This window comes from Globicephala melas, chromosome 3 (genome assembly GCF_963455315.2).
Source record: "Globicephala melas chromosome 3, mGloMel1.2, whole genome shotgun sequence".
In the NCBI taxonomy this organism is placed as follows: domain Eukaryota; kingdom Metazoa; phylum Chordata; class Mammalia; order Artiodactyla; family Delphinidae; genus Globicephala; species Globicephala melas.
In genome coordinates this window covers 12,001,145-12,027,185 of record NC_083316.1, presented here as the reverse complement: position 1 = coordinate 12,027,185, position 26,041 = coordinate 12,001,145, and the positions used below count along the sequence as shown (strand labels likewise).

At 42.0% G+C, this 26,041-nt stretch overlaps 1 protein-coding gene across 10 annotated transcripts in view; it reads right to left on the bottom strand.

The window, feature by feature from the left end:
* The window catches only part of TRIO (trio Rho guanine nucleotide exchange factor), a 371,525-nt gene that overhangs the window by 102,079 nt on the left and 243,405 nt on the right, over window positions 1–26,041 (bottom strand). For all 10 annotated transcript variants that reach the window (XM_030856581.2, XM_060295665.1, XM_030856580.2 and 7 more), the window contains 9 exons: window positions 22,830–22,944; window positions 20,181–20,296; window positions 16,775–16,897; window positions 4,329–4,523; window positions 4,115–4,230; window positions 3,225–3,291; window positions 2,509–2,618; window positions 1,505–1,574; window positions 812–901 (listed from right to left, as the gene is read on the bottom strand). In XM_030856581.2, coding sequence (XP_030712441.2) covers window positions 812–901; window positions 1,505–1,574; window positions 2,509–2,618; window positions 3,225–3,291; window positions 4,115–4,230; window positions 4,329–4,523; window positions 16,775–16,897; window positions 20,181–20,296; window positions 22,830–22,944 — 1,002 coding nt within the window. The remainder of the gene's footprint in view (window positions 1–811; window positions 902–1,504; window positions 1,575–2,508; window positions 2,619–3,224; window positions 3,292–4,114; window positions 4,231–4,328; window positions 4,524–16,774; window positions 16,898–20,180; window positions 20,297–22,829; window positions 22,945–26,041) is intronic.

The window sequence follows — 26,041 nt, the reverse complement described above, 5'->3', positions numbered from 1 at the left end:
TCTACAGGCAGGGCTCCACCTCAAAAGACAGGAGCTAAAATGTATCCTAACGTCCCAGACTTTCGGAGAAGAGCAGATGATCACACTCGGCCGTGTACAAACAAAAAGACGGAAACAAGTCTAATACCCTCGTGGCCTCGTGCCCCAAATTATTATACGTAAAATTCAAAAGTACCTTATCTTTTAATCAAAATTTATTTGGCACACATTTGGCTCTGTTCTGGAAACCCCCAAATCACTCATATATTATATCATGAGGCTCCACCACCGTTTGTACTAAATAACCTCCCCGCAACATGGTCCCACAAAAGACGAACTATGTTTACACCAATGAGAATATAATTAATGAACCTCCCGACGGTCTGAGCTGTTAGAGAGCTATTTGTAAAATTGTACTGATATGCCACTTCTGGAAGTGAATAACATCATGAAATTGAAATGGGAAAAATAAATGATCGAAAAAGATCCAAAGTTTTTTTTTTATAGAGGGGAAAAGAAGCTTAGTAGTTAATACTCATACTTTTTACATGATATTACATGTAAAAAATTAATGACTATATATAAACTGTAAGTAATGACATATACACACACATGTATATATTAAAATCTGAATTTTTTTACAGATATACAGCTTGAAGTATTTGAGAAGCATCTTTTAAAAACAGAATATAAGAAAATCCAATTATAAATGTGATCGATAAAAATGGTATCATGCCATCCATTAGGTGAAAGTTATGAGTCATGCTGCATTTTATGTACACGAAATGCAACTCAGAAAATATCACAGCTTCTTTAGTAATCTCTTACTTACATCAAAGTAGGATCCTGCATGCTCTAATATCAGCTGAGTAGAATCAGGCTTATTTTTGCAATATGTGACATACATCTGAAACTTGTCTGCCTATATAAACAAAACGAAAATTAGACTATCTCTTTCAAATGACAAAAAATCAAATTATGATAAACTTTTATGTAGAAAAGAAGCTGTGTGTATAAATGAAATTCAAGCCTCCAATTTAAGAAACGCTGCTTTATAAAGAAACTATTAAAATAAGAAACACATCCTGCTAATAGGACACACGTCCTCCCCTGGCCTGCAGAGTCGGGGCTGGATGCCGGCCCATCTTCCCATGATGCTATATGCAAACGTGAGTGTCACACTTAGAGAGCAGGGCCTGAGCACCAGGTCACTTGCCTCCTCCCCTCCCTCCCGACCGGACAATCCTCCCAGGCAGGGCTGGGCACTCACGATTACCCGTGAATCCCCAGGGCCATGAAGAGGCCTGGCACACTAACTCAACATTCTATCTCAAACCATCACTACTATCAATAAAAAGTTTATTCCACATTAATAACTAGCTGGAGAATGTAATTCTTTGAGGTAAAGTCTATTTCTCTCTCTTTAGACACCAGGAGGAAATGGCGACACTTGAGAAATGAACAGTATTCCTTCCAACTTCCCTCAAAGCAACTGTGACAGAACAAGCGGCTGAGGTTTCATTACCCAGGTTACAAAGCAATGTCCAACGTCCTCTGGCAACTGTTCATATTTTTCCAGCTCTTTGAGGAATATGCTGCAGAGACAGAAAATGATACTAAATGATTACGGTGTTTTAAAACATTTTACTAGTGAGATATGCCGGGAATTAGACCAAGCATACCGTGAATTCAGACAATGTCTGAACTTCATCATTTTAATTAAATGCAGTGAAAACTGTAACTTCTAGATTTTAATTTAACAAAATGTAGGGCAAGTGCTCTGAACTAGGGTAAATTATTGCGACTTTCAAAGAGTTAACCAGTTTAGCCTTTGAACACTTTCAACAGTAGCTTACTTCTGGGAAAGTGGTATGTTTAGTAGCTAAGGACATAAGTTAGGGAGGTAAACACTCAACCTAGAGAACCCATTTAGATTCTAGCATCTTTGCTGGGGTGGGGGGCAAGGAAGTGAGGAAGACACCGCCAGCTCTGGCCCAGCATCATCTTTCCACAGGCTATTTGGGCTGCACAGACTCCACCTAGAGGAGCTTCTGCTGCCTTTTTTTTTTGATCTTGAAAATAAAACCATGTTCCTCCTATGGCCTGTGGAAAGAGCACTTTATTTTGGTCACACTACACATCTGTTCAGTCCTCAGTTCCTTCCTCCTTCTTATTAGAAAAGACCAAACACCAGCCAGCAGCCCCACAGAGGGCACTTCTTTCTTTTAACCCTAAGAAGTAACTGATGCAGCAGCTGATGACAAAGGCTTGAGAGAAGTTAGGGTTCGTACAAAACCAGCTTTCAGTTTTCCTAATCTCATTTCTATAAAAAGTAAATACAAAGTTGAGTCTCTGCTGAAATAGTCTCTAGAATGTCTGTCCTTGTGAAGCGAGTCTGGCAGGCTTCCTGCAAATTTCAACAAAATCACTGGAATCTATGCTTATTTATTGGAAACTTTCACTTGTCATGAAACTTCAGCACAGATTTCCAGAGTGGCTAATGAGGTCCCCAAAGATAAAGCCACTCACTTATTGTGAAACTCATAGATTTCCTGCATGTTCCCGAAGATAACGAGCTCTTTGTTCACAATGCCGGGCGGGATCTCCTCCACACCACTGGTCATTTCCCACAGGTAGGTCTGGCCGGGAGGGAAACAGAGAGGGTTAGACGAAAACCCACACCTCACCTTCCAGAAACAGGTACTCCTGACCTCTGTGAATACGTACCCAGGGTTAATGTATAATTGAAAATACATCTTAACAATACAACCTTTTGCAAAAAACAAAAACATGAGGAACTATTTTTTAAAAATCTCAGTTGTTATTAAGACTTGAGAATAGTTTCCATACTTTTCAGCTCTAAATGCATTCCCAGCTTCAAATTTTGGGATAAACCTACTCCACAAGTACGGCAAAGATTCGTTAAACTACTGAGCATCAGCTGGCAATCATCACGGTAGGCACAGTTCTCTGAAGCTGCTGTAAAATTCTACACAGACAGAATGTCGGCCAGGCCATCATGTGGTAAGCGGAATGACAGGATTAGTGCTGCGTCACCTCTGTAATGAGCAACAACACGCCTAGAACTTCACAGAAGTGCAGGAACGTGCACAGGAGGTTGCTCGTGCGCACTTCAAATCTCCACAATAACAACAAAACGCGATTGTTTTAAGAACTGCCAACAGGTAAGAATAAACAGCGACACTATACTCCATCTAAATAAATAAGTAGAAAAACTTACTTACATCCATACACTCCCGGAGGTCTCTTACATAAGCCTTTTCAGTTTGAATTAGCTCAGCCATTATGAACCTTAAAGCAGAGGAAAAGACAGCAACTAGTTTAGTTCACAGTCAGGATACATGCTTATTTTAACTATTTACTTTTAGGGTCTATGAAATAATAAGGTGGTTGAAAAAGCATTCGTCAGTGATATGTTCTGGAGAATTCAAGCAAGAATAGAAGAATTAACAGTATCCAGTCACCAATTCAAAGGAAAAAACATTCTGGAAAAAATTTTGTTAAGGTACCTACTGGTCATGGTTTCTCAACTTGGCAATATTGACGTTTGGGGCTGGAGGATGCTTTGCTGTGGGACTGTCCTGTGCCTTATAAAACGTTTCACAGCATCCCCGGTTCCGCCCACTAGATGCCAGTAGCCCTCCCCCCTCCCCACTGGGTGACAACCAAAAATGTCTCCACATATTGCCAAATGTCCGTCCGGGGGGACAAAGCTGGCCCCGACTGAGAACCACTGGTTTAGGGCCATCTTTTGTCTTTATTAATATTTAGTACAGTTTACTAATTAGCAACTTCCAAACAGCTGCACTTGTGTCATTAATTTCTTCTCCTTAGTATTATTACTCATGACCTATTGATGACAAATGACACTAAAACAACTTGTCAACCACATATGAAATGGGGGCGCATGGACAAAACAACAAGATACTGTTTCTGCATCAGGGGACAGTGGACACAGTGGCATTTTTGCTGTAAAAACTAAGCACATTCAGAGCAATGAAAAGTATTAACTCTGCTTGATTTCAAAGCACACACAGAAGTAAGCATCTTTGTCCAAGTGACATTTTCTTCACTTTTTCAGTGAATCCTGGCAGGTTCTTAAAGACAAGCTTACTCTTTCCTGCGGGCAGATTTCCGTTTTTCTTCATTAAGTTCATGAGCGGCATCGCGGAGTTTCACCTCTGACCCGGGGATACTGGCCGGAATGATATCTAGCTGAAGACTTTTACTCTGTGGAATAAGGGAGTCAATGAACTTCAGTTAATTAAATCGACAAACAGTACGAAGAAGAAAACAGTCATTTATTCAATTTGCACAAAGCAATTTACCGATTTGTTGGAATCTGAAGAAATCCCCAGGGCTTTCTCCAAAGAGGTCCTGTACTTCTCCATCCGCAGAGAGAAATCTCTGTACCTCTTATCCACTGCAGTGACACATTTTTTTATCTCTGCCGCATGGGCATGCCCCTTTTCACAAAAGCCATCAGCCAGCTGTATCAATAGCTTCACTCTCTCTTTGGTTTGCTGCAAAAAAACAACAGGAAAGTATTGTGAAGCAAATGAACCCAACTGCCAGAAACCAGAAACACAGTGGCAACTTGCCTACAACTCTGAGCTCTGAACAGGAAAATAACTGCTGGTGACAGAAACTCAGACTGAAACCCTAAGTCCACCCAATTCATCTCCCCGATCCTAGACTGGCTCCATTGCCTCAGCTCTTCTGCAATGAATGGCATTTTTATGACCTCGAGGAAAAAGTCTTTGGACGGTGTCTTCACCTGGTAGATGGTCAGTCACTCTGCAAAATGAACAAGAGGATGCTCACTCAGGACGGCCTCTACATTCCACGACTCTCCTCCTGTGAAGGCCATAGGTAGTGCTTACAGACACCTCCCGCCTTACGCTTGTTTAGTCTGTGTCCCCAGTTAGACCGAAAGCCCTTTTAGGGCAGCAGCCGTCTGAGATTTTCGTTCTCCTGGAGCCTATGTGGCTAAGCCCCCGCCGCCGCCCCCCACCGCCCCCCACAGATACGCAACCAAATCCCTGATGGCGCAGCATCACAGCACGCGCTCGTTTCTTCTTTAATTCTCAGTAGACCCGGAGGAAAAGCCACGACTAGGGAAGCTGCCTTCATAGAGGTATTTTAAACTTAGTCCCTGTTTTAAAACTCTCTCTCAGAAATACACTTATTTCATTTTATATGCACATAGAAAGATCTTTAAGTATGACTTTCCTACTTTTATAGCTACGGATAACCATAAAACACTGGTCCGACAGACAGATGGATAGATGGATACATACATACATACGGCAGTGATTTCACTCAAATCTGACTCTTCAACAGATTTTTCGTCACATCCGTTTCACTCATTATCTCACGCATTACGACTTACTACTTGTATCATTTGTTACCATTTCATTTGGCCCTTAGGCTTCCTTCAACGTTCCCACTGGCACTTCGTAGGAGTACAGTTACTCTTCTGCTACGGAACCTGCTTTTCTCACTTAGGCTTTAACTAGAAAATCTTTATGACTAACACTCAGGAAATTGACTTTAAAAATCCCCCAAAGGAAGGAGGTCAGGGTTCAAAACCTGGATAAACTATCTTACTTTGTACAATAAAAGTTTTGAGCAGAGTTCACTAGGCAGCCTGCAGAGCCAGCTGTGAACATCCTCAGACTCTACACGAACGCCCCCCGGGCTCCTCCACAGGGTCCAGCTTGCCCACCATCCCTCCAGGCTTGCTGGCCTCCGCCTCTGTGTACCAGTGCCCCTTCCACCCGGAATGCTGTTCCCCTGGACGTCTCCATGGTTTCTTCACACTTTGCTCGAATAAAGGCCACTTCTCACCGGCCTCCCTAACCCTCACGACTGCCACGCGCCTCCCTCACCCTGTCTGCTCTGCTCTGCTCTGCCCCACAGCACGCCTCACCCTCCCAAGAGGTGTAATTCACTTGCTAAGATCACTGCCTGTCTCTCTCCTGGTTAGAATGCACCTGCCAGCAGCCAGGGACATTTGCTTCCTCTGCTCACTAGTATCTCACACACCTTCTACGTGTCTGGCACATGGTGGCCATCTACCAAATATTTATTGAGATAATAAATTAACATTAGGTCCTTTATGCAAGTGTGTATACACCTGCAACTTTAATGGGAGTGGTAGTTACTTTTAACTGGCATGAAAACATACTTTACAAAAAAACTACAGGAAAACAGAACTCCAGAGATATTAATACCTCTGTGAAAAATACTGCTATTGCAAATTGCATAAAAGCTGTTTATTGGAGAAAGTCAGCCAAACAAAACACTCTGAAAGTTTTTAGGGCCTTCATCTTGTGTGGATATGAACTCAAGTAGAGTGAGCTAAAAGGAAAATATCTGTCAAACAAACCTTCTGACTTGTGATCAACACGATACCTTTCTGGTTAAGACAAGCCCAATTATATATCAAGGAAGTAAGAAATCAAAGCTTCAGACTTGGAAGCATAAATTCCAAAACGGATTTAAGTTAGAAACATTATTAAATTTTAATATCAAAGAGAATTGACATGGCTGATACAGGATTTTTAAAAAATCAGGTTGCCTAAAGAAGGTTTTGCTGTTTACCAAGATATTAATCTTCTGAAAAGCACGGGGAAGTTGGGTTTTACCACCATTTAAGCATTTCTTTTCCACTGTCATGAATGACATCAGTGGAGGGCACTGCAAACAGGTGACCCTTGAACAACTCAGGGGTTGGGGTGCTGACCCCTGCGCCTCACTTCTCACCCCGCCCCCATGAAGTCCACATCCGAGGCTTCAATGGGACCAGGCAGTACTATAGTACGTATTTGTTGACAAAACTCTGAGTGTAAGTGGACCCACACAGCTCAACCCCGTGTTGTCCAAGGGCCCCTTAATCTTTAAGGGGTTAAGAAAGTTATTTCATGCTTTAAGCAGTGGGGACATAGAAGTGAAGATAAAAAAGATAATGCATCTTACCTACATTAAAACAGAAAACAAAAGCCACCAAGAAACTAAAGGAAGATTTTCATATATGTCAAAAACACATCACAAAACAGACCTAGCTGCAAGCATGTGACGCCGACAGGTTGAGTCTATGAAATTAGATACAGAACAAAAGGTTTCCTATAGGCAAAGGCTGGTAGATCTACAAATCTTCCCTTTGCAAACTTCATTTAAACAAAAATGCTCATCAGATAGTCAAAGGCTTCTTGAGGAGACCTGCCGAAGCCTCTCTATCAAAGATGGCAACCGTCCCCTCCCCCGTGGCTTTTTCTCTTATTTAACATGTGTGTGTATATATATATATTTACTCATTTATCATGTTATTGCTCGTTTCTCTAACTAGAACGTGCAATCCATGAGCTCTGCACCAATGAGTGGTTCCTGGTATATTGTAGAGGCCAATAAACAATTGAGTGAATGAATGGTGCGATCAAAATTAAGTAGGATGAACCTGCTAATCCATGAACCTTTATAACGGTGTATTTTTAACTGGTATTTTTATTTATTTATTTTTTTGCGGTACGCGGGCCTCTCACCCTTGTGGCCTCTCCCATCGCGGAGCACAGGCTCCGGACGCGCAGGCTCAGCGGCCATGGCTCACAGGCCCAGCCGTTCTGCAGCATGTGGGATCTTCCCGGACCGGGGCACGAACCCGTGTCCCCTGCATCAGCAGGCAGACTCTCAACCACTGCGCCACCAGGGAAGCCCCTTAACTGGTATTTTTAAAATGCATTCACAGAATTCAAAATTCAAAAGGTACAAAAGGACACGAAGTGAAAAGCCTTCTCACTCCACATTCACCTGTTACCTGTATCAGCTTCTTGTGTACCACCCCGGAGATGTTTTATTATACACAAGCAAGTGCGTGTATGTATATGTGTATTTTTCTCCCTTCCCTTTTTTGCATAAATGCCTATGATAAGCAGTGCGCGGCACCTAGCATTTTCATTTAACAACTCTTGCTTATCCTTCACTATCAGGACACAGTTGCCTCCTTGTTTGTATAAGAGATAGTTATGAAAGCAGATTTTCATTTTTGAAGAGTACAAATATAATCTCAACAACCTCACCTTTAGGCATAATCAAGGGACTGGAGAAAAATAAAGGCAGACCGAAGGCTGAAGTCCACATGCTCACGAGAGCTTTACTCATCATGTTCTCAGGTAATCAGAAACCCAGAAAGGATACATATTCAATGGTCTCAGACACTTTCTAGCAAAGTAAGGCACTTGGCATGGGGGACAAAGTTGTGAAGGTCTTAGTAAGGCAGTGGGTTTCAAACTTGAGTGTGCATAAAAACCACCTGGTGAGCTTGTTAGAAATGCTCCTTTTCAAGCCTTGCTCCCAGAGAGTCCAAGTCAGTACGTGCCTGGTGAGGACAGAAATCTGCTTTTAAGGAAACACCCATGGCCTAAATGCCGGTGGTGCTTAAAAGCATTCTGAGAAATTACTGCCTTGAGTTGCAAAGGAATCAAGCTGAGTCATAATCAGAGAGTGAGGAGAGGTTTCATTTCCATGAACCCTAAAAATGTTACAATACTAATTATGTAACTACTGAACTGGAAGATGTCATGTCAGAACGAAGGATTTTCTACGTAACAAGAGAAAAATGACTTCTTAGAAGATGCTAAGACAGAGGGACAGAAGGCTAGCAAGAGCATCGTTTCAACACGAAAAACTGAACGATGTCGCCAAGCACCAGGGCAGACGTTTTCTGATTAAAAGAAAAGGAGCCAGAAACCAAGGAAAAAATGCTAAGAAAAAAACCTGAGAGGTGCTCTTTTCAAAACCTATCAGTTCCTCTTAGCAAAACTAATTCAGTATATACCCAACAAAAGAAACAGCTCTGTTTGGGAAATAGAAAGATCAGATGTCACCTTTGATTTCAGATGCTTATTTTTAAAATAAAATACAGGCAAAAATATGCCTGTTACTGCTCATTCTTCCCAAAACCACAACCCAAGTCTGAGGAAAAGGGCAAACTAGAAATAATGGAAAAATCCCTTTGTATGCACTCCACTGGTGGCACAAAGCTGCCACGCTACTCAGCTCTAGATGACAACATTCCCACCACAACCTGTGTGCGTGGCGTGGCATGGCATCCCCCGGAGCTGGGCAGTGAACAGCTGTCTGGCTGTACGCATGGCTTGCAGAGTGCAGCATCCATGGAAATTTAAGTCAGCGCAAATGAGCAAAGCTTAAATCTACCTGAGTGTATCTTAGGCATTTTCTTACTATCTATAACCAAAGGACATTCAATGAAACAAATATAAGTCATATAAGGCACACAATAACTGTATTTATTATCCAATTATTAACAAAAAATAAGAATTATTCAGTCAAACATGTACTGCAGCTAGAGGAAGGAAAAGATACGATCCTTACCTGCAGAGGTACGACAGGTCAGCTCCCCTTAACCGAGCGGGCGGGGGCCCCCTCGGAGCGCTCACGGCCCCTCTGGGTGTGGCTCGCCCTACCCAAAAGCTCCTGCTGCCAGGCCTCCCCACTGAGCCCCGCTACACTGTGTGTCCTCCAGAACAGAGAGCAGGGGTCCCCACAGCCCGGCACCGAGAGCCTGAATGGAAAAGGTACACTTCCAGCTTGGGATGGAGGGGAGCTGAGAAGAGAGCCCCGGGAAGAAAGAACAGCAGGACTCAGAAGGTGTTACAGAATGTATCAAAAAGGAAAAATAAACATAATACAAAGTAGCTGTTGTCACTCTAAACGATTTAAAAATTCCCCATGGATATGTTTTCAAAGCCAAGTTAAGGGCCACACAAGAAATTCAATCTTTTTACTTTATAGGAACATTTTTTTTTTTTAGGAACACTTTTTCTTTTTTTTTAAGTTTTAATTTTATATTGGAGTATAGCCAATTAACAGTGCTGTGATAGTTTCAGGTGCACAGCAAAGCAACTCAGCCATATATACACATGAGTCCATTCGCCCCAGACTCCCCTCCCATTCAGGCTGCCACATAACACTGAGCAGAGTTCCCTGTGCTATACAGTAGGTCCTTGTTGGTTATCCTTTTTAAATATAGTAGTACATATACACCACTTCTTTCTTTGTTGTTTTTTTTTTCAATATAACCTTTTATTTTCTTTCTTTTAACATCTTTATTGGAGGATAATTGCTTTACATTGTTGTGTTAGTTTCTGCTATAAAACAAAGTGAACCAGCGGTACATACACATATATACCCATATCTCCTCCCTCTTGCGTCTCCCTCCCAACCCTCCCTATCCCACCCCTCTCGGTGGTCACAAAGCACCGAGCTGATCTCCCTGTGCTATGCGGCTGCTTCTCACTAGCTATCTATTTTACATTTGGTAGTGTTCATATGTCAATGCCACTCTCTCACTTCGTCCCAGCTTACCCTTCCCCCTCCCCATATCCTCAAGTCCATTCTCTACGTCTGCGCCTTTATTCCTGTCCTGCCCTGCCCCTAGGTTCTTCAGAACCTTTTTTTTTTTTTTTTAGATTCCATATATATGTGTTAGCATACAGTATTTGTTTTTCTCTTTCTGACTTACTTCATTCTGTATGACAGACTCTAGGTCCATCCACCTCACTACAAATAACTCAATTTCATTTCTTTTTATGGCTGAATAATATTCCATTGTATATATGTGCCACATCTTCTTTATCCATTCATCTGTCGATGGACACTTAGGTTGTTTCCATGTCCTGGCTACTGTAAATAGAGCTACAATGAACACTGTGGTACATGACTCTTTTTGAATTATAGTTTTCTCAGGGTATATGCCCAGTAGTGAGATTGCTGGGTCATATGGTAGGTCTATTTTTAGTTTTTTAAGGAACCTCCATACTGTTCTCCATAGTGGCCGTATCAATTTACATTCCCACCAACGGTGCAAGAGGGTTCCCTTTTCTCCAAACCTTCTCCAGCATTTATTGTTTGTAGATTTTTTGATGATGGCCATTCTGACAGGTGTGAGGTTACCTCATTGTAGTTTTGATTTGCATTTCTCTAGTGATTAGTGACGTTGAGCATCCTTTCATGCGTTTGTTGGCAATCTGTATATCTTCTTTGGAGAAATGTCTACTTAGGTCTTCTGCCCATTTTTGGATTGGGTTGTTTGTTTTTTTGATATTGAGCTGCATGAACTGCTTGTATATTTTGGAGATTAATCCTTTGTCCATTGCTTCGTTTACAAATATTTTCTCCCATTCTGAGGGTTGTCTTTTCGTCTTATGGTTTTCTTTGCTATGCAAAAGCTTTTAAGTTTCATTAGGTCCCATTTGTTTATTTTTGGTTTTATATCCATTTCTCCAGGAGGTGGGTCAAAAAGGATCTTGCTGTGATTTATGTCATAGTGTTCTGCCTGTTTTCCTCCAAGAGTTTTATAGTGTCTGGCCTTAAATTTAGGTCTTTAATCCATTTGGAGTTTATTTTTGTGTAGGGTGTTGGGGAGTGTTCTAATTTCATTCCTTTACATGTAGCTGTCCAGTTTGCCCAGTACCACTTACTGAAGAGGCTGTCTTTTCTCCACTGTATATTCTTGCCTAATTTATCAAAGATAAGGTGACCGTATATGCATGGGTTTATCTCTGGGCTTTCTATCCTGTACCACTGATCTATATTTCTGTTTCTGTGCCAGTACCACGCTGTCTTGATTACTGTACCTTTGTAGTATAGTCTGAAGTCAGGGAACCTGATTGCTCCAGCTCCGTTTTTCTTTCTCAAGATTGATTTGGCTATTCGGGGTCTTTTGTGTTTCCATACAAACTGTGATATCTTTTGTTCTAGTTCTGTGAAAAATGCCATTGGTAGTTTGATAGGGATTGCACTGAATCTGTAGATTGCTTTGGGTAGTAGAGTCATTTCCACAATGTTGATTCTTCCAATCCAAGAACATGATATATCTCTCCACGTTTGTATCATTGTAATTTCTTTCATCAGTGTCTTACAATTTTCTGCATACAGGTCTTTTGTCTCCTTAGGTAAGTTTATTCCTAGGTATTTTATTCTTTTTGTTGCAATGGTAAATGGGAGCGTTTCCTTAATTTCTCTTTCTGATTTTTCATCATTACTGTATAGAAATGCAAGAGATTTCTGTGCATTAATTTTGTATCCTGCAACCTTACCAAATTCATTGATGAGTTCTAGTAGTTTTCTGGTGGCATCTTCAGGATTCTCCATGTATAGTATCATGCCATCTGCAAACAGTGACAGTTTTACTTCTTCTTTTCCAGTTTGGATTCCTTTTATTTCTTCTTCTTCTCTGATTGCTGTGGCTAAAACTTCCAAAACTATGTCGAATAATAGTGGTGAAAGTGGGCAACCTTGTCTTGTCTCTCATCTTACGGGAAATGGTTTCAGTTTTTCACCACTGAAAACGATGCTGGCTGTGGGTTTGTCACATATGGCCTTTATTATGTTGAGGTATGTTCCTGCTATGCCTACTTTCTGGAGAGTTTTCATCATAAATGGGTGTTGAATTTTGTCGAAAGCTTTCTCTGCATCTCTTGCGTTGATCATATGGTTTTTCTCCTTCAATTTGTTAATATGGTTTATCACATTGATTCATTTGTGTATATTGAAGAATCCTTGCATTCCTGGGATAAACCCCACTTGATCATGGTGTATGATCCTTTTAATGTGCTGTTGGATTCTGTTTGCTAGTATTTTGTTGAGGATTTTTGCATCTCTGTTCATCAGTGATATTGGCCCGCAGTTTTCTTTTTTTGTAACACCTTTGTCTGGTTTTGGTATCAGGGTGATGGTGGTCATGGTGGTAGAATGAGTTTGGGAGTGTTCCTCCCTCTGCTATATTTTGGAAGAGTTTGAGAAGGATAGGTGTTAGCTCTTCTCTAAATGTTTGACAGAATTCACCTGTGAAGCCATCTGGTCCTGGGTTTTTGTTTGCTGGAAGATTTTTAATCAGTTTCAATTTCAGTGCTTGTGATTGGTCTGTTCATATTTTCTATTTCTTCCTGGTTCAGTCTTGGCAGGTTGTGCATTTCTAAGAATTTGTCCACTTCTTCCAGGCTGTCCATTTTATTGGCATACAGTTGCTTGCAGTAATCTCTCATGATCTTTTGTATTTCTGCAGCGTCAGTTGTTACCTCTCCTTTTTCATTTCTAATTCTATTGATTTGAGTCTGCCTAATCAATTTTGTTTATCTTCTCAAAGAACCAGCTTTTAGATTTATTGATCTTTGCTACTGTTTCCTTCATTCCTTTTTCATTTATTTCTGATTTCATCTTTATGATTTCTTTCCTTCTGCTAACTTTGGGTTTTTTTTGTTCTTCTCTCTTAATTGCTTTAGGTGTGAGGTTAGGTTGTTTATTTGAGATGTTTTCTGTTTCTTAAGGTAGGGTTGTATTGCTATAAACTTCCCTTAGAACTGCTTTTGCTGCATCCCATAGGTTTTCGGTCGTTGTGTTTTCATTGTTATATGTTTCCAGGTATTTTTTGATTTCCTCTCTGATTTCTTCAGTGATCTCTTAGTTATTTAGTAGCATATTGTTTAGCCTCCATGTGTTTGTAATTTTTACAGTTTTCTTCCTGTAATTGATATCTAGTCTCATAGTGTTGTGGTCAGAAAAGATAACTGATATGACTTCAATTTTCTTAAAATTACCAAGGCGTGATTTGTGACCCAAGATATGATCTATCCTGGAGAATGTTCCATGAGCACTTGTGAAGAAAGTGTATTTTGTTGTTTTTGGATGGAATGTCCTATAAATATCAATTAAGTCCATCTTGTTTAATGTATCACTTAAAGCTTGTGTTTCCTTATTTATTTTCATTTTGGTTGATCTCTCCATTGGTGAAAGTGGGCGTTAAAGTCCACTACTATTACTGTGTTACTGTCGATTTTCCCTTTTATGTCTGTTAGCATTTGCCTTATGTATTGAGGTGCTCCTATGTTTGGGTACATAAATATTTGCAATTGTTATATCATCTTCTTGGATTGATCCCTTGATCATTATGTAGTGTCCTTCTTTGTCTCTTCTAATAGTCTTTATTTTAAAGCCTATTGGGTCTGATATGAGAATTGCTACTCCAGCTTTCTTTTGATTTCCATTTGCATGGAATATCTTTTTCCATTCCCTCACTTTCAGTCTGTATGTGTTGCTAGGTCTGAAATGGGTCTCTTGTAGACATGATATATATGGGTGTTGTTTCTGTATCCATTCAGGCATTCTGTGTCTTTTGGTTGGAGCATTTAATCCATTTACATTTAAGGTAATTATTGATATGTATGTTCTTATTACCATTTTCTTAATTGTTTGGGGGTTCTTATTGTAGGTCTCTTCCTTCTCATGTTTCCTGCCTAGAGAAGCTCCTTTAGCATTTGTTGTAAAGGTGGTTTGGGGTGATGAATTCTCTTAACTTTTGTTTGTCTGTAAAGGTTTTAATTTCTCAGTCAAATCTGAATGAGATCCTTGCTGGGTAGAGTAATCTTGGTTGTAGGTTTTTCCCTTTCATCACTTTAAATATGTCCTGCCACTCCCTTCTGGCTTGCAGTTTCTGCTGAAAAATCAGCTGTTAACCTTATGGGGATTCCCTTGTATGTTATTTGCTGCTTTTCCTTTGCTGCTTTTAATATTTTTTCTTTGCATTTAATTTTTGATAGTTTGATTAATAGGTGTCTTGGCATGTCTCTCCTTGGATTTACCCTGTATGGGACTTTGTGCTTCCTGGACTATTTCCTTTCCCATATTAGGGAAGTTTTCAACTATAATCTCTTCAAATATTTTCTCACACCCTTTCTTTTTCTCTTCTTCTTCTGGGACCCCTATAATTCAAACGCTGGTGCATTTAATGTTGTCCCAGAAGTCTCTGAGACTGTCCTCAATTCTTTTCATTCTTTTTTCTTTATTCTGCTCTGTGGTAGTTATTTCAACTATTGTATCTTCCAGGTCACTTATCTGTTCTTTTGCCTCAGTTATTCTGCTACTGATTCCTTCTAGAGAATTTTTAATTTCATTTATTGTGTTGTTCATCATTGTTTGTTTGCTCTCTCGTTCTTTTAGGTCCTTGTTAAACGTTTCTTGTATGTTCTCCATTCTATTTCCAAGATTTTGGACCATCTTTACTATCATTACTCTGAATTCTTTTTCAGGTAGACTGCCTATTTCCTCTTCATTTGTTTGGTCCGGTGGGTTTTTACCTTGCTCCTTCATCTGCTGCTTATTTCTCTGTCTTCTCATTTTGCTTAACTTACTGTGTTTGGGGTCTCCTTTTTGCAGGCTGCAGGTTCGTAGTTCCCGTTGTTTTTTGGTGTCTGCCCCCAGTGGCTAAGGTTGGTTCAGTGGGTTGTCTAGGCTTCCTCGTGGAGGGGACTGGTGCCTGTGTTCTGGTGGATAAGGGTGGATCTTGTCTTTCTGGTGGGCATGACCACATCCGGCGGTGTGTTTTGGGGTGTCTTTGAACTTATGATTTTAGGCAGCCACTCTGCTAATGGGTGGGGTTGTGTTCCTGTCTTGCTAGTTGTTTGGCATGGGGTGTCCAGCACTGGAGCTTGCTGGTTGTTGAGTGGAGCTGGGTCTTAGTGTTGAGACGGAGATCTCTGGGAATGCTCTTGCCGAATGATGTTACGTGGGGCCGGGAGGTCTCTGGTGGACCAATGTCCTGAACTCAGCTCTCCCACCTCAGAGGCTCAGGTCTGACACCCAGCCAGAGCATCAAGACCCTGTCAGCCACACAGCCAGGTACGTGGGGAGTTTCTTGCCTTTTGGGAAGTCTGAGGTCTTCTGCCAGCGTTCAGTAGGTGTTCTGTTGGAGTTGTTCCACATGTAGATGTACTTTTGATGTATCTGTGGGGAGGACGGTGATCTCCACGTCTTACTCCTCCACTATCTTGAAGGTGTCTCCTCAGGAACACTTCTTTTTACCCAAAAATTATTATGCAGCTTCATCATTTATTTTCTACTCTTAAATGTGAATTAATTTCCAATTTTTTCTAAAACCTTAACTCTATCATCAAAAACAGAGGTGTCCTGAAAACAGTACATAGCATGTATATTCAAAACTTTGCAAAACAAAAAACAAGAACACCACAGGTTGAGAAGGGAAGCCTAGAAGCCTCAAAATTGTTTTGAGGTAAAAGAAGGAATTAGCCCCTGCAAATATTTTAATTGAGAAAACATTCATGTCAGTGTGTGAATTCTTACACATCTGCTTAAAAATTCACAGTCACATGTACTGCATATGCCATAAAGATGTATTTAATTCAGCAGAAAAGTGAAAATGCCTCCAGTTTTATAAGCCTATGAACAGCCACTGACATAAACTCTGCCAACTATAAAACCCGGACAGCTTCGTGACTGGACCACTGGGCATGATGCTACTGCAGCAGTTTTCACTGTTCAAGACAAGGAAAGGAAACACGTACAGGATCCGTCTAAGTCAAGCTGGGAACACCAGCGTTCCATAAAAATAGCAAGTACTCAGAAAATACTTGGAAAACCGAATGAAAACAAGAGAAGAACGAAAAGGACAAAGAAGAAAGAAAAAATAAAGGAAGGAGGTGGGAGGCATTTCCAGAAATCAGAGGCACAAAAAGGAAACAGAGAAACAAAGGGACAAATGAGGACAGTGTGAAAGGCCTTAGAATTACCACTAAAGTAGGGTCTAACAGTCCATCTGGCTCACCCCGTTCCTCCCATTGCATAAGGTATTTCTTCAATGAAATTTTTAGGAAAGATCTCTTTTACACAAAGTATCCTGTTTGAGGTTTTCCTGGAAACATGCAGGAGGCACGCAGGCACTGAGCCAATGCAAGCTCACCTTTGCCGTGATCTGGAAGTCCTCGTGCTCCTTCAGCAGCTCCTGGGTGTGCTGGATACTCGACCCTGTGGAGGTGTGTGTGGAAAGGTAGAACTCCCCGCTGTCATGGATCCACTCCAAAGCCTAGAGACGGAAGGAATGGAAACAGGTTCACGGCTCAACGTCAGTGAAGCAAGTCCCAATACCTCAGTATCTCATTTAAACGCAAAGTCACACTCCCAGGCGCATCAAGAAACACTCCCTCAAAGAGAGATGAGCTTCTGAAACATGTATCTTAATTCCAAAATTAAAAGTTGACATTCTAGAAAACTGTAATCATGTCACTTAGGCATCAAATGATAACAAGCTCAGGAGTTTCTTATAAGCATGAACCTAAAGGGCCATAGGAGTCCAGTGAATAGCCTCCCTCAAGAATACTGAGAAAGTGTGGGGAACGGGAAGTCTGAGACCCTCGCATTGCTGAACACCGAGACATTCGCGTCACAGGGACTTGACAGCCTTCCTGGGGTGATCTAACTTAAAACAGGAAAAGAAAGCAGATGCAAATTCCCAGCTTTCAAATGTACAATGTTAGCCGTTTCTTCCTATTCCTGCCTTCAGTGAGTCCTGAGGTGTGCACCCACTTCACTGGCCTTCTGGGGGCTCCTACAGAGCGTCATTATGCATAAAGATGCTCTGGGGAGATGCTGGCAGAAGTGGCTTAACCTCCCAGATGTAGGAGAGAGATGACCCCACCTGGGAAGAAGGGGGCCGGCAAGGTCCAGACTGCAACAGAAGGACACATTCTGACTCCTATTCTTTCATGGTTTTAGATGGAAGCCATTTTTTCCTTCTATGTGCATAGATCTGAAGTGAAATCTTACTTAAACATAAACATCTGAAAAAGCAACACTATGGAAAAGAAACATAAAAACATGGAAGCTTTCATATCTGCCCTTCGCAGTATCTTAGTCGTCCGCTGTGACTTGCTGGTCTTGGAACAGAAACATCACCGTCTCTATTAGATACTTCACAGCATTTATGGCATTTTAGAAGAAAAAAATGAAAAGGAAACCACGACCCAGATTACTTACCATGCAGCTTCCTGGCTGGGAATTTACTTTCGTTTTGCACAAGCATGGCTATCCCACCTCTGAAACAATGCTGCCACTGACAGTGCATCAAGGCAGAAAGCCATTTGGGTCAATTTATTCAAAGGTCCCTACTTCCTCCGTTCACACAGCGAATCGTGCCCAAGCGCCCTCTATGCAGGCAGGTGCTGAGGGGGGCGCTGGGGTGGGGGAGGCTTGGGCCCTGCCCTTGTGACCATGAGGGACCCGCAGGCTGAGAAGGGATGGGGCCCTGCACAGGGGGAGGCTGGAGGTGAGGCTGGAGGGCGACAGGGGGCCCTCGGAGGCCGCAGGCCTTCGGACTTTGGTCTGGAAGTGAATGGGGCTGCCACATGGAAAAGGGACTGCAGTGGAGAGTGAGCGAGAGAAAAGCAACACCGGTTGGCAAACCGGTCCAGGGGGTTCATATGAGACATGGCTAGGCTGGTACCCGTGATGGCTCTGGGGGCGGAGGAGAGGGCAGATGTGCTGCATCAGGCCCCGATGAAGGGGTGAGGCTGGGAAGATGAGGGAAAGGCGGGAATCAGGTAAGATGAGGGCGGGGACACGGCAGACGGGGAGTCCCGGGTCCACTTCTGCTTTGGTTAAGGCCAAAGTGGAGAGACGCAAGGAGGGAGCTGGGGTTTCTACATCTGGAGACCAGAAATGGAGGTCAGGGCTGGGAGACACCAACAGTGAGAGCTAAGGAGAGAGGAAAGAGAAACAAGAACAAGCCCTGAACTGAAAGCCAACTTTCAGAGGCAGAGGTAAGGGAGAGGGGGCACAGACAGCCCGGGAGGAGCAGCCCCGAGGCAGGAGGTGCCCAGAGCAGAGCAGGGGCTGCAAGTCACCTGCCACAGCCCACCCATAACTCGGTATTTACTGTGGGATTGTTATCGTACAGCACAGAAGCCAACCCTACAGGGCCGTGGGGTGACGGGCCATCATCTGTAACGGCAGAAACTGAATGATTTTATTTTTGGCATGCGAACTGGCTTTAGGAAAAAGCAACAGCGTATTCCATTATTCTTCTCTGTCAAGGGCATTATTTACAATTTTGTTCTCTGTAGCTGAATGACTCCTTGTCTTTCAACAGAGAGATAAACAAAGACGTGAGAAAAGATTATGAAATAGTCTCTAATTAGAAATAAAATCAGGCCCCCATAAATCTGAAATACGGTTAGATTATCCTTAAATAAAATGTTAAGAAAATGGAATTTAAACATTAAAAAATACTACCGCTTGCCACCCCTGCTGGGAACGTGGTAACTGCATCTGGGAAAGCCAATCAAGACAAGGGAGAGGTCGGGTCAGGGTGCCAGGTTCAGGGACCAGGAACTCCTGCTTACGCCCTGGGACACCGAGCTGCTCTGGGCAGCAGGCTGCCCAGTGAGAGACTGACATTTACCAAATTAAACAAAATATGTTCCCCAAGTGAGAAACCTGTGCTGAGGAAAATGTGATCTTTCTTGAGCTAAACGGATTTTATCGAATGCCTACGCTGCATCAGGCACGTGTCAGGTTTCCAGGTGGATCCAGAAGACAGAGCAGGTCACACGCGGACACCAGGGACCGGCAGCCCTGAGGAGGCCCTGGGGACGTGGTGCATGTGAGGCGACGCGCGGGGGCTTCTGAGAACAAGCCTTCTCCCTCCCGCTCCCTCCTGACCCTCCGAATTCTGGACTAATGGGCACGGATTCCTAGGCTACTGTTAAGGCCAGAGAGAAGTGACAGGCATCTTCCTGTCTGAGTTACAGTCAGACAGACTTTACCCTAAAATGATCTCCACGACTGGCCATCGATCCCAGAATGACTTCCGGCAGGCGGGGGAGGGGAGGGGGACACTGTAAACGTACCCTCTTGAGGTCCCTGCCTTAGCCAAATGTGTGACCTTTTTTTGACTATACTGAATTCTGAGAAATTCTGCCACATTTCTTACTTAATTTTAGCTCAGTTTATCCGAAGAACACAATTTTGTCTTGAAGATATAAGGACGCCAACATGGAAAACTGCCCACCGTATTATCTTAACAGTGACTTAAATCATGACCACGACTGCGTGCACTTCGCTGTCTTAACTGTGGGGTGACGGCAGCTCGACAGAGCTGAATGGCACACCCGCTGAGGCCAAAATCACCGAGTAACACACTTTTACGAGGCTGGGGGGTTTTCTGGCAACACACGGTCAAGTAAAAGGCAAGGCTGTTTTGATGGTCAGGCAGTGGTTTTCCATCGGCTGCCACGTCAGAAGCTGCCCGTCTGACGACGGAGGCCTGGGCGCGGGGAGGAGGGCGCTGGGAGGGCTGTGTGATGGCTGACCTGCTTGGCGCTTCGCTCAAAGACCACATACTGCTGGCACTGGTCCAGCCGCCGCTTCCTCATGGTCCAGTAATGCAACACCCTGTTCTCCCGCTGGAAGAGTTCATTCAAGATATCTGAGAGAATGAAGAGAAAGCCGCATGTTGGCGCTGGCCATCAAGCACAACACCCACAAAATCCCATTCATTCTTATTTAAAGACATTTTAATGCAAAGGCCGTGGTGAGCCAGAGTATAGTCGCTGAGCCGCACGGCCTGCCTGCCTGGCTCCTTGACACGCCGGTCCAGACCCCTCCTCGTTCTCCTACTCCAGTTTACACTTACGACTGACATCACCCGACCCTCGAGTTGGCCTCTAATCCCTCAGGTCGGCTGGGTCAGTGGGATAGCTACTGAGTCCCCTGCTGGGGCAATCTGACAATGGCTGGAAAAACACCAGTATTAGATGTTTTGTGCAAGACCATGAGAACCTTCCTGCGGAAGGAATTTAGTATACATCAAAAGATGTCAGATGAAACAGTGGAGTACTAGAAGAAAACGATGGGGGCTTTAAAAACAAAACCAAAAACATAAACCCTTAGGAGAGGGAAGGAAATGAAGTTGAGAAGCATGAAGCTAGAAAGGAAAAGTTAAAACAGCAATCGGATTACAAGAGAATTAAAAATCTCATAACCAAATAACAACCGCCATAAAAATATGACACAAGTAAAAAGCCAGGAAAAACTATTGGCAACATAGAAGGTGGATCTAACTTACTTAATAGTCAACAGGAAAATACGAATAATCTGTTAGCAAAGCGAGCAAAGCATATAAACATGGAGGTCACGATTATATGAAATGAAATATGGCCACTAAAAATACAGAAACGTTTCGTCTCACTCAAACAATGAGACCAGTTTACATCACTCCCTGGCAAGGATTACGCTGCCCAGGGCTAGAAGGGACAGAGGAAACCTGTGTGCCTGTACTATTGGGGGAGGAAAATGGAGCACAACCCCTGCAGAGGTCACCTGGTGACAGGTAACGACACTGAGTGGTGCGCACCCTTGAACCAGGAATTTATCTTTCAGATACGGTGCTGGCACAAGCTCTCGACACAACTTGTACACAGATGCACACACACTGAGGTACTGTTCGGAAAAACTGGCAGCAACGTATGAGCCCATTGATTAGGGGTCAGATTAAATCAATTACAAAGTCGCCATACTGGACGTTAAAAGTAACAGAGCAGATCTCCAAATTCTGATATAGAATGAAATTATTACTAAGCGTAAGAAGAAAATTGCAGGGGAATATAGTCCCACTTCAAAAAAAAAATGAGAAAGCCAGATGGGTGAGTTGAAGCTACACGTTTGTATCTCTGCATATTTCCATTTATGTGCATAGAAGGAAGCACAAAAAGGTCTTCACAGTGGTTACCACTGGCAAAGGAATTTAGGTAATTTATATACATTTGTACACTTTAAACATTCTTTACACTGAGTCTGTTTTTACTCTAGAAGTTTACAAAGTAAACAGATAAAAAAACTTCAGAAACAGATTCCCTGACTGAAATTGCAAATCAAATAAGTGGTACCTGGAATATAACTTTATTGGAAAACTTTAAAAATAATAACCTCTCCACAAATATTTACCGAGTTCCTCATAGGCTGAGTACTTTGTGAGAAACAGGAGCCTGCAGGCAGCATGTACCCGCCAGCTCACTGGTTGGTCCTGTTACATTATCTTTGCTCGACTGAAAAGTGAACTAGTTTAGTGAAGCAAATTAGCACTGAAATTTGAAGCCTGTCATAAAATAAGCTACCACTTAAATGAAAGGAAAACGAGCGTAAGTCTTTTCTAGTCTCTTATTTCCGTAGCCTCTGCCTGGGGCAGGACTGAAGCTCAGGTGAGGATTAAAGCTGATAGAACAGGGCCTGAATACCGAGACTGTTTTCAACAATTCTCCTCATTTTCTGAGGACCCACTTCCATGTCATTTCAATTAAACTTGTAAAAAAATGTATGATTAAGTTTAAAATGATGTATCACCTGGATGCATTTTCACTGCAAAATATTCAATCAGAATTCTACAGCGTAAAAATCATCAGTACCCTTAACCTCCACCCATGACAACCCTACTTACACTTTAGTGTAATTGTTCCCAGGTCTTTTTCTATGCGTGCGTGCGTGCGTGCGTGTGTGTGTTTGTGTACGGTTTTGTACATTTTTAAACTCAAATGATACCCATCTATCTATATAACATTCTTTGGCAATTTGCTTTTATTAATAATGCTTTAAGTATATAAAACTGATACATTATGGCAATGAAATGGGTATATAATTTTTGTGATTTAAACTTTTAAAAGTATTTGGCCTGTAGATGATTCTGGCTTTCATTTTTTCCCGATTTATATTTTCACTTACTTTTAACAAAACAGTCGATGCCAATAAATATCCTGAGCGTGCTGCATTTTCTCCCTGTTTATATTCTTCAACTTTATTCAATAAATTATCAAGCTATATATCTGTTTAATATTTTATTATTAAAATAAGATAACTTAGGAGAACTTTAATGATATGAAAAGGACATTCCAAATGAAGCCCTGGACCAAGATTTTAGAACACGTCTTGTCAAGCTCATCCGTCAGCTGACTCCTAGGTGTACTCACTTTTCACTTGTTGTTCAGGGGCTTTGATATGTGTCACCATTCCAGGCATGTTCACGCTGTTCCTGTGCAGGTATTTCAGGAAGACATCTGCATTCCTCCTAGCAAGCGTGCAAGCCTAAGAAATAATGCAGAGCAACGTGTTCATGTGACTCATACAGACATGCATCTTCAGTGTATATGGATGACATCACGTGGCTCTAACACAGGTCTTAACCTAAAGCATTCATCTGGCCAATCTGTGTCTGGAGAATACATAGGCTAAATCCTATTTCAACTTAAAAAAAAATCTCTGTCTTGGAGCCCTTGCTCTGCTGAACCCAGCTGCTATGTTGAGAGCTGCCCCATGGTAAGGTCCAGGTGGCCAGACACTGAGGGTGACCCCGTGGCCTGCAGCCCAAGAGGAAGTAAAGCCCTTCCCCAGTCGAGCCTTGAGGTGACCACATCCCTGACCAACAACTTGATCACAGTCTTGGGAGAAACCCTGAGTCAGAGGACCTGGCTAAGCTGCACCGGGATGTCTATAAAGGGCAGACAGTAAATATCTTCAGCTCTCCGAGTCATGTGGGCTCCATCTCTCTGTTGCAACTACTCAACCTGCCCATTGTAGATGAAAGTGGCCTCGACTGATAAATGGGAGTGGCCAGATTTAGCCCTCAGGGCTTAGCTTGCTAACCCTTGGTTTAAGCCATTGAATTGTGGGGTGGTTTGTTATTGTGGTAATAGAAAACTGATATTCCATGTTTGCAAACTGAATAAGTAATTTCATTCATGTATTTAAAAAAGTTTTATTTAAGAGAAAAGAGATATAAATATGAAATCAAAATGGTTCAGGAAAAAAATCCCTTAATTGTAATAGAATTGGAAATATCTTGCACATTTCCTAGCCCAGATCTGGAATCAATCTTTTTTTTAAGGAGCTCGGTCTCCTTCTTGTGGTAAATGGCACTGAAAGCCCACAATGTGGGCACTAGGGATGCTCGTTATCATTGGGCTGGGCATCGTTCCTAGGCCTTTTCAGTAAATGGAGTTGCAACACCTTTTTTTTTTTTTAAATTAAGAGAAAAATACATCATGAGTCTCTAATGATAAGACCGAAATAAGTTGTCATTCCAAACAGCAAGGAAGCCGTAAAGACTGCTAGGGTTACATCAAAAGGACATCTGAGCCAACCTGACTTGAAGGGGCTCCCACTAGTGGGACAAGTTGAATATAGAAAGATAAATGACTGTAACTGATTGAAACACACCAAATGTTAAAATCCACGATGATACTGAAAGAACAAATTAATCATATGCAGAGGTTGCTAGGGCAGCAGATCATTATTCTGAAAATCATAAACAAAGGGAAGGAATCAAGCATTTACCTCCCCCCCACCCTTTTTTTGGACAAACTCTATTTTAGCATAACCAAATAGCTGAGGAGGGAATAACTGCAGCTAATCAAGGCAGAAAGAATGATAGAATGCCACCATTTTGCAACTCCTAATGAAACAATATCACCACTGCTACAAAACCCAGTGGGTGAAAGGCTGATGGGGAAGTACACAATGGATGACGTGGACTTACGACATCTGAAGCACTGAAAAGCCCTCATATCACAGAGACAGCCAGAGAAGCAGACCTGTGTGTGTCCTGGAGCAATGCCGTTGGAAGTACACACCACCACCCATCAGGTACCCTAAGTGTACCCCACACACTCACTTAAACCTGAACCGGGTCAAGGCCCTCAACACAACTAACAGAAATGTAGAGAATCCGGGATGGTGCTAAATGACTCCACAGGATGCAATTACCAAATCCAGAATGAGGGAAATTCCACAGTATGAATAACTTATTTCTTCAATTAACAAATGCTAATAAAAGGGAGGGTGGGATTTAGACTGAAAGAGACTTAAGAGACATACCAATCAAATCAATGCATGGTCTTGTTTGGATTTTGATCAAGACCACGTATAAAAACACATTTATGGGACAATCAGAGAAATGTGAACACCATTGGATTTTATATAAAATAAGAGTTACTGTTAATTTTTCAGGTCCAATAATGGTATTGTGGTTGAAGGATGGTTTTAGAAAGGCAGAATTTAATGCTTAGATACACAGAGGTCTTTATAAATAAAATGGTGTAATATCTAGAATTTAAAATAATCCAGTTAAGGTGGGCATATGCCCATATGTTGGTAATTATTGAAGCTGGGTGAGAAGTACATGGGGGTTCATTATCCTTTCTCTTAATTTCCATAAGCATTTTTAAACTTCCATAATAAGTTTAAAGATATCCAACACACCAAAGACATAATCCTAGTTGAATGAAAGACTCTGACCAGGTCTGTGATTATTTTTGTTTTGTAATTTTACCTAAATATCTTTCTTAATTATATTAACTAAGTAGTATGTAATTTTGTTTTATACTAAATGGATTCCAGCGAAAGAGAGGCGATTGTAACGATTCCACCTCAAAACATCCCAGTAGTGGTGGACCTTTCCTAAACTTAAACAGCACGGACAAGCAGGGCTCGGGCTTTCAGGTCCTGTTTGGAATAGTTACAACTAATGACCCTGGGCAGCTCCAACTGTTTTCCCACCTTGATTTGCTTAAAAAGAAAATCTCTGTGGTGGAAGCTCATAATAAGTTACCAGGTAAGAATTTTCAAAGAGTTACAATTTGTCCTCCCAGACTAAACAATAACTCTCTGTCAGCTCAGAGGATCACCTTCAGAAATGAAACAGAAACAGAAATGATTAAATGTGACAGGAAATGGTGTCAGAGAGGTCAGGATGCTGGAGCAAGGAGGAAAACTAAACCAAGTAACATGGAAAGTAAACACCACACCTAGTTTTCATAGGTCTGAGTGGCCACCAGCAGAACCTCAGGAGAACTTTTTCACAAGTGAAAGAATGTAACGTGGAAACATTCAAAGTCAATGTATCTAAACATTTTGACCACTTTTTAAAATTTAATTGTTGCAAAGCACACCAGTAACTCAGGTATGGACTATATATACAAATGACAAAGCAGGCTTGATAAGTGCCTCATTTAAAGCTTCTCAGAGTTAAAACTTTCAGCCAGGCCTTGAATGGGATTAAATTTCTCTTGCAGCAAACACTTCCTGAATAAGTACAGTATTAGTAACTGGTCCTGTGAACCACAAGGGGTGTTCCTGCTTTGTGTCCACTCTACACTGGGCTCACACGTGTTCTGAGACAGTCTTT